Source organism: Sorex araneus, chromosome 5 (genome assembly GCF_027595985.1).
Source record: "Sorex araneus isolate mSorAra2 chromosome 5, mSorAra2.pri, whole genome shotgun sequence".
NCBI classification, from domain to species: Eukaryota; Metazoa; Chordata; class Mammalia; order Eulipotyphla; family Soricidae; genus Sorex; species Sorex araneus.
In genome coordinates this window covers 130,954,765-130,968,678 of record NC_073306.1, presented here as the reverse complement: position 1 = coordinate 130,968,678, position 13,914 = coordinate 130,954,765, and the positions used below count along the sequence as shown (strand labels likewise).

Below are 13,914 nucleotides of genomic sequence, written 5' to 3'. Positions count from 1 at the left end.
GGTGAAGGGTTAGGGTGTAAGGAGAGGTAGGCAGCAGAAGTACAAAGATTTAAAGGGCAATAAAGAGAAATTATCTCAAAGACTGTATCTATTCAAAGTAAAATCAAAACCTTAAATTTGCACTAATAAAATGAACAAGTAGAAAATATAAAAACTTAATAAACTTCACTTTTATATAAAAGGGAATGGCTGCCTTCCAGTCAGCCTGGAGTCAGGGCTGAGGAAAAAGAATCACAAAAGTTTTTAACTTTTAAAAGTCAAAAAAGGTAAAGAGAGCACCAGTCTGTATCTCTCCACACGCAGACGACACAATTCAGGCACTCCCGACACAGCCGCGACTAAACAGGCTCTTTCTCAGCGGGCCCCGGGCCTGCGGGCAGGAGGGTGGGCGCTGATGAACTGAGTCTTCAGTTTGCTTTTCAACAAGCGAGGGGGGGGAGAGTCAGTGTCAGATGCACTCAAGTGGGGGGTTTTGCAAATGTCATACAACCGTTAACTCAGAAATTACATGATCTTACCTTCAAAGATACCTAAAAAGATCAACGGTGTGAATTTAAAAAAACAAAACAAAACAAAGCCTTGAACTGGACCTCAGTTATTGCTAGAAAATGACACCAAGGCTAGCAGAAATGTTTGAAATTCACAGATATTCCAGAAACCTAATTTCATTCTACTGCTTGAACCTAACGAAGCAAACCAGTGTCACCGGAAGAGAGAGGGGCAGTGGCCCTCGGCCCGAAGCTCGGGGGACCACATGGCTTAAGGGATGCCCTCCCGTCATTCAGAGGTGGAGAGACGTCCCTTTCGGGGCCTGCACTGGGCACAGGGGACCACTGGAGTGACCGCTAGAAACCGCACATCGGCCCTGTCCCCCAGGGTCTCCTCAGAGAAGCCAGGTCCTGTGACACACACCTGAGCTGGACCAAGAGACGCAGTCCTGTCTCAACTTGGGGATGCCACAAATTTAACTTTGAGACTGCTTAGAATTCAGGATTCTTTCTTAAAATTCTTGATTTTTTTTTTTTTGTAATTTGCCCATATCTATTATTTCCCCCAAATTAACAAAGTGCTTAGTTCTGGTAGAGGAATTTTTTTTTTTTAAATTGCAAATGTCTACACCTAAACAAATTATTTTTAAAAACATTGCGATTAACAGGCATCTAAGACAGGGGAAGAGAAAGCTGTGGCCCCTCTCCTCCCCCAGACCATAAAATTCAAGGATGTTGCTTATATTGATCACCTCACCAATGCCGAGCTTACTGAAATCAACAACATTAAATATTCAGCTTCACGAACTCTGTAAAAATGAGTTGCTGTGACCTACAAAAAAAAAATGGTATGTACATATTTTACATAATACAATATCTTAATGGTCCTATTTACAAAAGAAAAAAACTATTCACAGAAACACTGCGGAATTCTGATTCAGAATGCAGTACCTGGCCTTGATTTTCTGCAGTTTATTCTCAAACAGCATTATTGCTCTAGCATCTAGGCGAAGGGTGACCTCGGCACTCTCAACAGCAACGAAGCAGTTCTTGTCCAAGACTCATTCAGACAAAAACCAGGAATGTGGTTCCACCATTCCTCAAGACCTCAGAATATTGCATTTATCCATTACTTTTTAAATAAAGTGCACTCAGCTGCACGTTAGCTTGTGAAAAATTGCTACTACTGCAATTAAATACTGTCATCTTGTTTTCCCTTCTATGAAGTCATTTACATCAAGAACAATTCCTGGAGTATTACAGGGCATTAGGTGCAGATGGAAATGCTAGTTAAGAGAAAGCCCGAAACCACCATGAACAGTGACAGAGCATTCCCGCAACTGTAACAAAAGGAAGAGAGCTCAGAAACGCCAGATCCACGGGACAGGGACAACACAGCTACTTGACAGTGACAAAAACACAGAAAGGAGACCAGGGCTGTTTCCCATCCAACACTGCAACTAGAGAAACCAGATGTTTTCATCTCTCTCAATTTCTCCAACATTCTCGGCCCACCTGCACTTATTTCAAAGACTGGATAGCCAAGCACAAAAGCAGTGACAAAGGAAAGTTCTGTGACTAGTGACATACACTGAACCTCCAGAATCACATCCCTCAGAGGCAGAATGCCAGAACTATTTCCGAGCACCACGAGACGCAGGTCGACACTGTGCTCCAGCTGGGATTCCAGTCCTGCTCAAGGGACACCACTTGGACCATCTTGGCAGAGATCAAAGCTGGTCCTTCCTTCCAAGCTGAGTATCTGGAACAGTGACTCTGATCATCCTAGTGCAGTGTAATTTGTACAGTGATTTCCCTGCAGTTCCTCAGGTGGAGACGTCAGCAGTATTTCTATTGGCAAAGACAAGAAATATGAATAAAACGCATGCATTGTGCAAGACTTTCTAGGAAAAAAACTCAAAAGCCGTCTAACTCAGGGCTTCCAGCCTTGCTCTGGGTCACTGGCGAGGCTGTGAGGGCCGGAGGGGGCAGTGCCTTCAAGCCAAACATTTTTTCAGTGATTATCTTTATAGATTACATCAAAGTTTAAAATCCACCTGAGCTCTCTCCAGAAAACAATAGTACAAACATTTCCCACCGGGTGAGACGAGCCCCTACCTGATCGGGAGCCAGAGGCACGCCGGACATGGGCATGGGGCTCATGCCCATCTGCCCCATGGGGCCACTGCTGCCGTTCATGTGCACCATGCTGTACGCCGCAGGGGGGCCCTGGTGGGCAAACTGCTGCTGGGAGAAGGAGCTGTGAACGAGAGCGAGACTGCAAGGTCACCTTCTGGGCCGTCTGACAGCAGACACGCACGTGGAGAGCACCAAGCGCCAGTAAACACAGAGAACAGGAGAGTAGACTGAGCTTGCCTTCTCCATGCCCCCTGGATGCAGGCATGTGCAGAAGGAGTCCCAAAATGGACATGTGTGTGTGTGTGTTTTGGGGGCCAAACCCAACAGTGCTCAAGGGCTGCTCCCAGCCTGGGGGTTCCTCTTGGCAATACTCAGGGGACGTACAGTGGCTGGGCTGAAGCTGGATCTCAGTGCACGGGACACTCTCCTGGTGCCAAGTGCACGTGTTCTAATCTGCACTCGGGCCACCACATCCTCTAGTGAAAGTCTTCGGTGGAAAGCACAGGGATGACTTTTCCAGTCTCTTGACATCAGTCAGTGGTCTTACCTGTTCCTGGCCACATTTCCTGATGGCCAGCTCTTCATCTCTGAGGACTGATACATGGGTGCTGCCTGAGGGTGCTGCATCATGGGGTTCTGGGAAGGACCCATCCTTGATGACATCATGGCATTGGGAGGACTCGCGACTCGACCGAAGCCTGGATCTGGCTGTTGTCCCATCCCTTTAAACAGAAAGGACACGTCACACTGCGCAACGACTACACCTTCTCAGACGGCCGGCTTTCGGCGACAGCCTTCTGTTCTTTCAGAAGCAGATGTGTGTTAGAAACACAATGGACAGTGCTGTGTGTTGCTGCACTGCCGGCCAGTTACTGCTGCCCCTCTCCACGACCAGAGCCAGAGGGGCAGCTCCCGCGGAGAGCCATCCTGTCCCAGGCTTTCTCAAGCTCATCCCAATCACGGCCCCTGCCAAGCTAGTTCCTTCCTGTGGTCCTCTAGAGAGCGAAAGACAGCTTTACCCCGGCCGGCAAAGATGCACCCTAAAATAAAATCCCTAACGGGTACCTACAGCTTCATGCTTCCATGTTCCTGGCATTCAAAGTCTATATATGCATTTTTGTATTAGACTAGTACTCATGAATAATATATCCAAACCAGCCAGAAATGAACTCCAGCAAAGAAGCTGGGAAAAATATGCCCCTAGGAGAGAAGACATCTGCCTCAACTGCCAGAGTGCATTGTCAGTTTTCACTCATTTCATTTTTCTGAAATGACGAAAGGGAGTGAATAGCTTTGAATACGCAACCGATAGTCAACCATCCATCCTTAGCAATGCAACTCGGACACAGATTTCACAGCCGATTTACCATAATTCGGTGGATATGGAAACTGCTGGGGTGGAGCTTGTGGCATCGCAGGTCCTGCCAAAACCCCGTCCATGCTGGGGGACGCAGTCACATTGGGGGGTGGGCTGAAGGCCTGCGCCTGCTGCTGCTGCTGCTGCTGCTGCTGTTGCTGCTGCATCATCATTGCCACCCTCTGCTGTCGGAAGTGATGGCTGAGCAGCTCTCTGCTGCGCTGGGCAACCATCTGGGCGTTAAGAAAACCCTGCTAATATCCCCAGGAAAAAAAAAGGGAAAAAGGCACAATTACACAGAGCAAGAACCAGTCAACTTCATCTATATCACACCTCAGTAATACATCAATTTCGGAGAGAAATAGTATGCAGTCTCTTTTTTTTTTTTATAATTACCAAGAAGGGAAAAAAGGTCAAACTCTCATTATGATAAAGGTTTCTGGTACTTATGTATCTGCAAGGCTGGAGGAGCAGAGAGCCCCAGAAAAAGGGGCCTGGGAGTCTGAGGCAAGGAGACAAAAGAAGGCAGGGTGCCAAGCTTTCACCTCACTGAAGAGAGCCTGAAGGGGTGGAAATTGAAAATAAGGGCTGGAGCGATCGCACAGCGGGTAGCGCATTTGCCTGCACTTGGCTGACCCGGGTTCAGTTCCCAGCATCCCATATGGTCCCCGAAGCGCCATCAGGAGTAATTCCTGAGTGCATGAGCCAGGAGTAACCCCTGAGCATCGCCAGGTGTGACCCAAACAAAAACAAAAAAATATGAAGATAAACGTCTCAAAGTTTGAATTAAAACTAAAAGGAAAAAGGACTGTTTTTTTGGGAGACGGGCTGATTGAACAGGGAAGGGGCAGTGGTTTCTAGTCAGATAAACAGGAATCTACCTCAGAAGGACTCGCAGCCCCCAGAAGCAGTGGAGAGGCCCAACAGAGCACGCAGCAGGCAGAGTGCAGGCAGAGCCTTGCCCAGAGGAGGCCCAGGGTCAACACCAGGCCGCGCGTTCCCAGCAGAGAGCTGGGGCCTGCTCCCAGGGCAAAACCTGTGCCTCGGCCCACTGAGTTCTCGCTGCAATTCTCACCCAAAACACCTGTGAGTGCCTCCGTTCCCTCCTGAACTGAGAGCAGCCACCGAGCACATGTGGCAGCCTCGGCATCCTCACCTGGGAGCTGACCTGAGGCTGCATCATGGGCCTCATCACCGCCGCCCCGCCAGCGTTGGGGTTCTCCATTTTCATCTCAAGGGCCTGCCGGCTCTGATTCAAAAACTGAGGAGAGACACATGGTTAGGGGCGAGGGGCTGTGGTAACGAGCCCGGGTCCCAACGCCTCAGTACTACCCAGGGAGGTCATGCTGATGTCTCCAAACCATAACGGGGTTCAGCCCCATCAGAGCGGAACCTTCACACTTTGCAAGAGTCCAGTGCTGAACACCTAGCTTACTTGTAAAGTTTTGTTGCTTACTTTGGAGGAAAAGCAAAAGCACGACTTTGCAGTTTAAAGAATAGCTCCCACACGAACTCCAAGGCTTTAGTGGCCCTATTTTCTTCTCTGGATTCCTGCGCCCTTTGGGAAACAGCTACAACCTGATCAGCACAATTCTGAATATTAAAATATCTTCTGTTCCCCTTCCTAAGTCATTTATAGTGGTGGTGGGGGGGGGAGGTAAAAGTACATGATACCATGAAGAGTGGAGAGAAAGGTAAAATGTAAACTAATACTATGAATATCATAGTACAAGCTGACTTGAGAATTCAACTACACCAACAGTTTGAGCCGGAGAGTTACAGGACTATGGCACTTGCCTTACATGCAGCTGACCCAGTTTGGTCCCCAGCCGTACATACAGTCGTCCCCTAAGCACTGAAGCACTGCCAGGAGTGACCCGTGAGCACAGGGCCAGGAGTCGTCTCTCAGCACACTTGGTGTGGCTCAAAAACCCCCCCACTCCCCCCGCCAAAACAGTGTCTGGCTTTCTAATTTCTAAACGCGTATGTCTGCTTTATAAGGTTCTGCTCCAACATCTTTAATAATACAGCACACAAAAGTCACTATAAATTTTTTAATCTGTTAATGTTTAGAATAATTAATGAAATGATGAAAAAATTACAAGTCATCTTTGAATATTAAGAGAGATCATCCCCCTCCACCGCTAATGGAGCCAGGGATTAAACTCAGGGCCTCGGATATGCAAGGCAAATGCTCCACTACTGACTTACATCACCAGCACATAAAAAGAGATCTTTTTTTTTTTTTTGTAAAACAACTAGAAAGCAGAGGTTCCATAAAAAGAAAGCTTAGTCATAATGGTTTAAGTATTTACATAATGTAATCTGTAAGGCTGACTGTAATAAGCCATGAAGAAACTTTTCCTTCCCAAGAATACTCTCTCTGACATTCGTAACTTTCAACCTGCAGCAGGGAGTATTCTTACAGAGAGACTCCCCAGTTCCAGCATTACCGCTCCCTAACACGAAACCATCCGCACTTAACTGATAAAAATGTTACCAGAAGCGGAAAGGGGAGTTTCTTTGCAAGGAATAAGCAAAACGGCAAAAAATACAGTCTGAAAACACAGAAGAGGCAGCCCAAAGAGAAGCCACTTCTAGCCAAAGCGGAGAAGGTGTCAGTTACCTGCTGGCCCTGCAGCCTCTGCTGAAGCTGCATTCTGAGCTGCTTGGGGGTGTTGGTCCGGGGGCGCATGACACTGGCCCGAGGGTGCATTCCCTGGAGAGGGAAGTTGCCTTGCTGGTTCATCTGGTTCATCATCGAGTTAAAAGATGGCGACTGTCCCTGAAGGTTAAAGCCGCCTTGCATTGGAGGCCCCTGTGCTGGGTACGTCTGCCCATACAATGCTGCCTTTTGGTCCATCAGCACTGCTGGGTCCTGGCCCTGGAAAGCATCCGGTTTGGGTTCCAAAGCTTGTCCCTGAAACGCCAAACACATACATGAAATCGCCTAGTACATCTGGGAAAGCAGCAGAAATCAAACATTCTGGACACCACAAGATACTCCCAGCGCCACAGGGTCCACTGAGCACTGCTGAATGTAGCCCGGGAAGTCCCCAGTCACTGCCAGGGTGGCCAAGGAATACTCAGAAACTCAAGGCCCAAACAGCACTGCCGCCTCGGGTCCTTGCTCTGAACTGCCGGCTAGACTGGCCAAGAATCACAGTGGCCCTCAAAACTCTGAGCACTGCTTAGGCAGTTCCCCTCCAAACTAAAAAAAACAATCAAACGCCCTGAAGTGTAGCTTCCTAAACTCCACATGGGGATGTACAACTAAATGGGGAAGAGCGGAGTAAAAGGTTCTGAGTGCACAATTAAAAATGATTTTAATACCAAACACATAATGAATCCAAGGTTTTTCTGGATATGCTAACCCGTGTTACATCTCTCAGGAAAAAGGGGGTTTCAAGTGGAAAACAGCTGAAAGAGTCCCTCTCTAAATGTGAAAACACCAATTTATGTGAGCAGCGATGTCGTAGGTTCCAAAAGCAAATGAGGTCTCCTGTCTAACCCAGTCCCTGCCTCATCTTTTCACAACTGCGTCCCATGCCTAGCACAAAGTCCCACAGAAGCACTGTTTAAATATTAGGTTATCGCTGGTTAACAGTACTGAAAGATTCCAAGGTTACAGCTTGGTATCTTTTTTTTTTTTTTTGCCTTTTGGGTTACATCCAGCGATGCTCAAGGGTTACTCCTGTCTGTGCACTCAGAAATTACTCCTAGTGGTACTCGGGGGACCACATTGGATGCTGGGAATCAAATCCAGGTGGGCCACATGTAAGACAAATGCCCTCCCCACTGTGCTATCGCTCCAGCCCCTTGATATCTCTTTATCTGTACAGAATTCAGCCCACCCAACACCGAGATTCCAATGCCCGTTCATTAGGAAAAGACCCTTCTGCCCCTTCCACCTGACCCCATCCCCATTTTCCACTCAGCCTAATATGTTTATTTATATTCTACATATGAACAGAGACCTTCTGAACCAAGTATCTGTAACATTTTATTTCATTTTTTGTTTTTTGGGTCACACCCGGCCATGCTCAGGGGTTACTCCTGGCTTTGCACTCAGAAATTAGTCCTGGCGGTGCTTGAGGGATCATATGAGATGCTGGGAATCAAACCCAGGTTGGCTACGTGCAAGGCAAACGCCCTACCCGCTGTGCTATTGCTCCAACCCCATCTGCAACATTTTAAATCCTGGAGAATCATTATTTGTTCCAGACCAGATTTCTAGACTTTATGCCCACACGGACCTCCATGCCAAATATAAAATTAAAATCATTGTAATGAATGAAATTTCATAGTATCTGCACGTGAATGCATTGGAGACGGTAAGCAGTAACTCTGGCAGAGACAGGTCCATCAGCAGGAACTCAGGTGCCTTGGAGCGCATCCGCTCGCCGGCTGTGTGAACTCTGAAGGCAGTCACCCACTCCTCTCCACAGGAGGTGCTGACTAGCTACTCATTTAACAAGTCTTTTCAAGTGTTTACTATATGCCAAGCATCACTTCTCCGCATGCATACAAAACAACACCCCACAGGTGACAGAACAAGGAAATCAAGATGAATTATTTTGGAAGAGGGAAGCCTGCCACACCAAACCACAAAAAGGCTGTCAAGATACTTCACTCCACGTGTCTTCTCAATCCTGGGCAGAGACCACTAGCGCCCACTCTGAGAAGAGGCGCCTTGACTGCACAGCCCCTTCTCATACTACCACATGCCTTTCCTCAGACCTCTATTATACTGCGTCCAAGCATGCTCTCTTGCCTAATCTTTACCTGGCCAAATGGGATATGAGCTTTAGCAAAAGAAATTTAATTTGCTCACACTCGTTTCTCAGCCTCTAAGAAAAACAACTGGCGTGTAGAAAACAAAAGATTTGTTTAATGAAGGAGTCAACAGGTAAACCAATAATCAAACATACAGAGAACTGTTGCAGATCAACAAAATAAAATTACCCACCAGAAAATAATCTGAAAAATAAACCTAGGGGTCAGGAACATAGCTCAAAGGACAGAGTGCATGCTTTGCATGCAAGAAGCCTGGTTTGATACCCAGCACCTTCTACTGCAAGGCGCTGTGGGCTAGCTCTCTGACCCTATTTCATATTATTTTTTTTTTTACTGGGGTGGGGGATGTCACATTCACCAGCACCCCATATTACAAGGCTCTTTGGGCTATCTCTCTGGCTATCTCTCCTATTTTATGGGGGGAAGAGAGCTGGCACCCAGCAGTACTGAGTGCTTACTCCTGGCTCAGTACTGAGGAATCACTCTTGGAACCATCTGGAGTACCAGGGATCAAACTGAGCCATGTATAAGGCAAGCACCCTGCCCAGTGTTATCTCTCTGACCCTACTCCCATTTCTTAAAAAATACACTCCAAAGTATTATTCTCTCTGTGTTAAGATTGGAGGACTCTTACCCTTTTTCCTTCTTGCTGTCAGATTTTTCTATATAAACCATTAGCTATTTAATCATGGGACAAAGAAAAAAGGCTATCTCCATCTTAAATAAAAATTCAAGGGGCTGGAGCAATGATAGCACAGTGGGTAGGGCGTTTGCCTTGCATACGGCCGACCCGGGTTCGATTCCCAGCATCCCATAGGGTCCCCTGAGCACCGCCAGGGGTAATTCCTGAGTGCATGAGCCAGGAGTAACCCTTGTGCATCACCAGGTGGGACCCAAAAAGAAAAAAAAATAATTAATTATTTAAATTAAAAAAAAAAAATTCAAGGGGTAGTTTTAGCTTCTGGCTCTCTGTGTGACCCTCAAGTCAACCCCCAGTCAGTTTAGAATCCATTCTTTAGTATCAGGTCATGCAGCCTGGCACATCCTCACTGCTCAGCTAGAATGAAAACATCCAACACTATTCTGAGAAAACATGCGTTTCCCCACAGCCACACTGACAGCGCCCCTCCTTGCAGATCCCTTGTCTCTCCAGCAGGCTAGCAGCATGCTCACGGAGTGCACGTGCCTCTCACAGCCTCACCCTCTCAAAAAAAAAAAAAAGGCACTGCAAAACACATGCTTCCAGCTATATGGGCAGTATTTGTAAGCAAATGATAATGGGGGTGTTCACACTTTTATCATTATAAAGTTCCATTTAAACTACTTTAAAAATAAAAAAGCTAGCTTCAAAATGCATACTGTTTGTTTGGTAGTAGAGAGCATGTCATAAAAATGAAGATTTTTGGGGCTGGAGTGATAGCACAGCGGGTAAGGCATTTGCCTTGCACGTGGCCAACCTGGGTTCGAATCCCAGCATCCCATAGGGTCCCCTGAGCACTGCCAGGAGTAATTCCTGAGTACAAAGCCAGGAGTAAGCCCTGTGCATCGCCGGGTGTGACCTACAAAGAAAAAAATAAGGGGCTGGAGTGATAGCACAGCGGGTAGGGCGTTTGCCTTGCATGCGGCTGACCCCGGTTCTAATCCCAGCATCCCATATGGTCCCCTGAGCACCGCCAGGGGTAATTCCTGGGTGAAGAGCCAGGAGTGACCCCTGTGCATCGCCGGGTGTGACCCAAAAACAAAACAAAAAAAAAAAAAAAGAGTATTCTTGAATAACGTGACTAAAAAGCACTTAAACAAGAAGAAAAAAGAACCAATTATTTTAAAAGCAAGGAAACAGATAAGATCATTCCAAAACTACCCTATAGATTTAGACCATAGAACTGAGGTTGCCAAGGGGGTTGGGGGGAACTTAGGGGCACCAAGAGTTCAGTGAAGAGGGTACAACAGATGATGGTGGAAGAATTCCAGTATTTTGGTGATGGAAGTGGTGCGACAACTGACATTTGAAGAGCTGTGAAAAAAATACTTCTGAAATACAGACAATGTAAACCAAAATTCCCTCACTAAGAAGATAGAAGTAAAAACTAGCTTTATTTATTTCTGTTTCTCCTACTGCCTGAAACTTGACATCTTTATAAAGTGGTTGTTGCTGAAAGAAGCATCACCATTATAAGGTTTCCTATCTAAATGTAACGCTGTTATCCACAAATGTCGTAACGTCACATAAGAAAAATACACATTCAAATACTTTTGTGTCTGGCTTCATGAGTGTGCACGTGATGCGCTTCTACACAGCTATCAGCACACACACTCGTACTTCCACGCTACTGCTACTCACTTGATGTACAAGTTCAGGTATGCCCAGAGCTCTGTCGATTTCCTCCAGGCCTGTGGCATCCGTGTTGCTCAGCAGAGTATGCAGTTGGTCTAACAGTGCTCTCTCGTCACTCTGGCCTTCCAGGTTAGATGGTGGACCAAGCAGATCATCCAAGGAATTCCTAAGAAGTGGCCTGAAAAAAGATGTGCGATCATTTCCAATGACGCAGGTGAAGGAGACTCAAGGGCTAGAGCACCTGCTGTGGCCCTTTGAGGCACAGCACATGTTGAAGCCCCAGAAGCAATCCCCAGCACAAATGGTTCCCAAAACCCTAAGGTGCCATCCCTAAGCACTCAGTAGGGAATAAAGGTCCTCAAGCAATACCGGTATGACTCCCCCTCCCCCCCCCAAACCAAACAAAAATCACAGCAACCACAGGATGTATTTTAAATATGTAATAATCAACTCAAATACTGCAAGAGTAAATAATATACCAACTAACCAGAGAACAGCAAATGGCATCAATTTGAATTTAAAGCCCACAATTTTAAACTGTACTAGCTATTACCCACCATCAGATCGAGCTGACAACCCCCAATCCTACTACCAAAATGGAACAGCCGAACCCTCAGGTGTTTGGAACATATTAGGGATTCCAAGAGAGGCAAGGAGAAGAGGGTGTGCTGTTTTTAAGACTCTACAAGAAAAAAAAAACTGTTAATAGTGGGGGAAATCAACATTTAAAGTCCTTGTTAAAGAACAGAAGGAGGGGTGCAAGTACCAGGCTATGCCTGACCTGTCTGTGCCTGGGACCAGCCAAAAGCCCTTTTGGAATACTCGGCGCACAGAGCTCAGAGATGGGCATACAGAATACAAACTCCGCAGCCCCACCGTGCGGTGAAGGGCTCTTGAAACCATCACTGAGCAGTGGAGTTAACACTCATCCTTCCTTTGGAAAGTTCTGGGAAATTGAAACTACTTTTTTTTTTTAACGGGGGGGGGGGAGAGGAAGCACTTAAGCTAATAATAACTCATGTAATTAATATACTCATTCACTGCCTACTCAATAAATTAAAATTTTGCCTAATTTACAGTGGAATTCAAATTAGAACTGCCACTGACAGGTACTTTCTTTCATGCAAATGCGTTAATGATCAAGTTCAATAAAAATGAAATACTCCATCATTTTCCTTTTGCAAAAATTAAAAAGTGCTATGAGTTCAACTTTCACTATCATCCCTGAAATACTTTAAGTATCTTTAGAAATGAATTATCCAAGCTTTAAAAATCCATTTTCTGGAAAACTGAGGCTTACCTGATGAACAGCATTCATCACATCAAACTGGTAATAATTTTGCATGACACTGTACGATTTCCACATGACTCTTCTAATCAGCTCAAAAAGGTACTCCCAGAGAACTGACCACCACTTCTTGATCGGACAGCTGAAAACCACCTCTGCCATTTGTCTCCTCCCTGCCCCATGAGTACCGCTGCTCACTGCCTTAACCTTGCTCTCTTTGTTTTTATTTTGGGGCCACACCCGACGATGCTCAGGGCTTACTCCTGACTCTACACTCAAGAAGGCCTCCTAGCAGAGATCAGGGACCATGTGGGGTGCCAGAAATTGAACCAGGTTGAACCAAGGCAAGTGTCCTATCAGCAGAACTGTCTCTCCAAACCCTTAACCTCAATTTTATATGCACACACTTAGCAATCAAGTGCATCAGCTACAGAGAATTTTTTATTCTCTAGCAGGTTTGTTCCTATGTGTTCTCTTTCCTAGATATTCTGATATAACATTTTCCCAACATACAATCAAGTCTCACCTGTTTGGAGCCCCATGAAGGCCTTGCTCCATGGACATCATGCCATCTGGCCAGGAAGCTGGTTGGTTAGATGGTGCTCCTTGGCCATATGGATTGACCCCCATTCCCATGGGAATCTCACCAGGTCCTGAGGAAGCAAAAAAGGCACATTTTCAAATAAATCAGGGACAAGAATCACTCGACAATCTGAATTTTCTTCTTTCTCGGAGAGGATGCTTACGCATTTGAAGCATCTGCTGCTGCTGCTGCTGCTGCTGCTGCTGTTGTTGTTGCTGCTGCTGCTGCTGTTGCTGCTGCTGCTGCTGCTGCAATGTTGGTCTTGCCCCTGGGATGCTATTGGACCGAAGGGGCAAGGTGGGCATTGCACCACCCATAGAAGGCCTGGGTGCATTATAGTCTGCTCCTGGTCTTCCCATGGAATTGGAACTCACAGACTCCAGTCTGCTGGTCTTCGAGTTTGGTAACCCCCAGTCTCCTGAGGAAGGAGTCTGACTCATGGTCACGTTTCTGTTTGGTCCACCTAAAATCAGTAGAAATGATTAAGACTTTTTCTTAACATTATGAAATTCTTCATCTGTATATACACAAACACACACAATTATTATATACAACATGGCCAAATCCTAAAAATATGTAGCTTGTCAACTATACAGGCAGTTTGATTGCCATATACTCATGGCAGGTTGAAAGGTGACTTACATCACAAACCTCTTTAATAGGGCCCAGAGAGGGGTCTAAGCAATAGTATAGCGGGTAGGGCATTTATTTGCCTTGCATGCGGCCGACCTGGGTTTGAACCTCGGCACCCCATATGTCCCTCAGCACTTCAAGGAGTAATTCCTGAGTGGACAGTCAGGAGTAACCCCTGAGAATCACCGGGTGTGGCCAAAAAAATAAGAAACAGAGAGAGGAGCCAGAGAGCTCAGACACAGAGTAAGGCACTTGCTTTGTACACAGCCTACCCGGCTTCAATCTCTGGCACCC

General features: G+C 46.3%; 1 protein-coding gene across 5 annotated transcripts in view; it reads right to left on the bottom strand.

The window, feature by feature from the left end:
• Positions 1-13,914, bottom strand: part of NCOA3 (nuclear receptor coactivator 3) — a 122,695-nt gene continuing 108,781 nt past the window's right edge. For 4 of the 5 annotated variants that reach the window (XM_055137514.1, XM_055137512.1, XM_055137515.1 and 1 more), the window contains 9 exons: positions 13,151-13,450; positions 12,931-13,057; positions 11,123-11,294; positions 6,611-6,904; positions 5,141-5,245; positions 3,995-4,238; positions 3,175-3,349; positions 2,607-2,748; positions 1-2,339 (listed from right to left, as the gene is read on the bottom strand). In XM_055137514.1, the coding sequence (XP_054993489.1) occupies positions 2,328-2,339; positions 2,607-2,748; positions 3,175-3,349; positions 3,995-4,238; positions 5,141-5,245; positions 6,611-6,904; positions 11,123-11,294; positions 12,931-13,057; positions 13,151-13,450 (1,571 nt within the window). In that variant the 3' untranslated portion in view covers positions 1-2,327. The remainder of the gene's footprint in view (positions 2,340-2,606; positions 2,749-3,174; positions 3,350-3,994; positions 4,239-5,140; positions 5,246-6,610; positions 6,905-11,122; positions 11,295-12,930; positions 13,058-13,150; positions 13,451-13,914) is intronic. The other variant, XM_055137516.1, reaches the window with a different exon arrangement.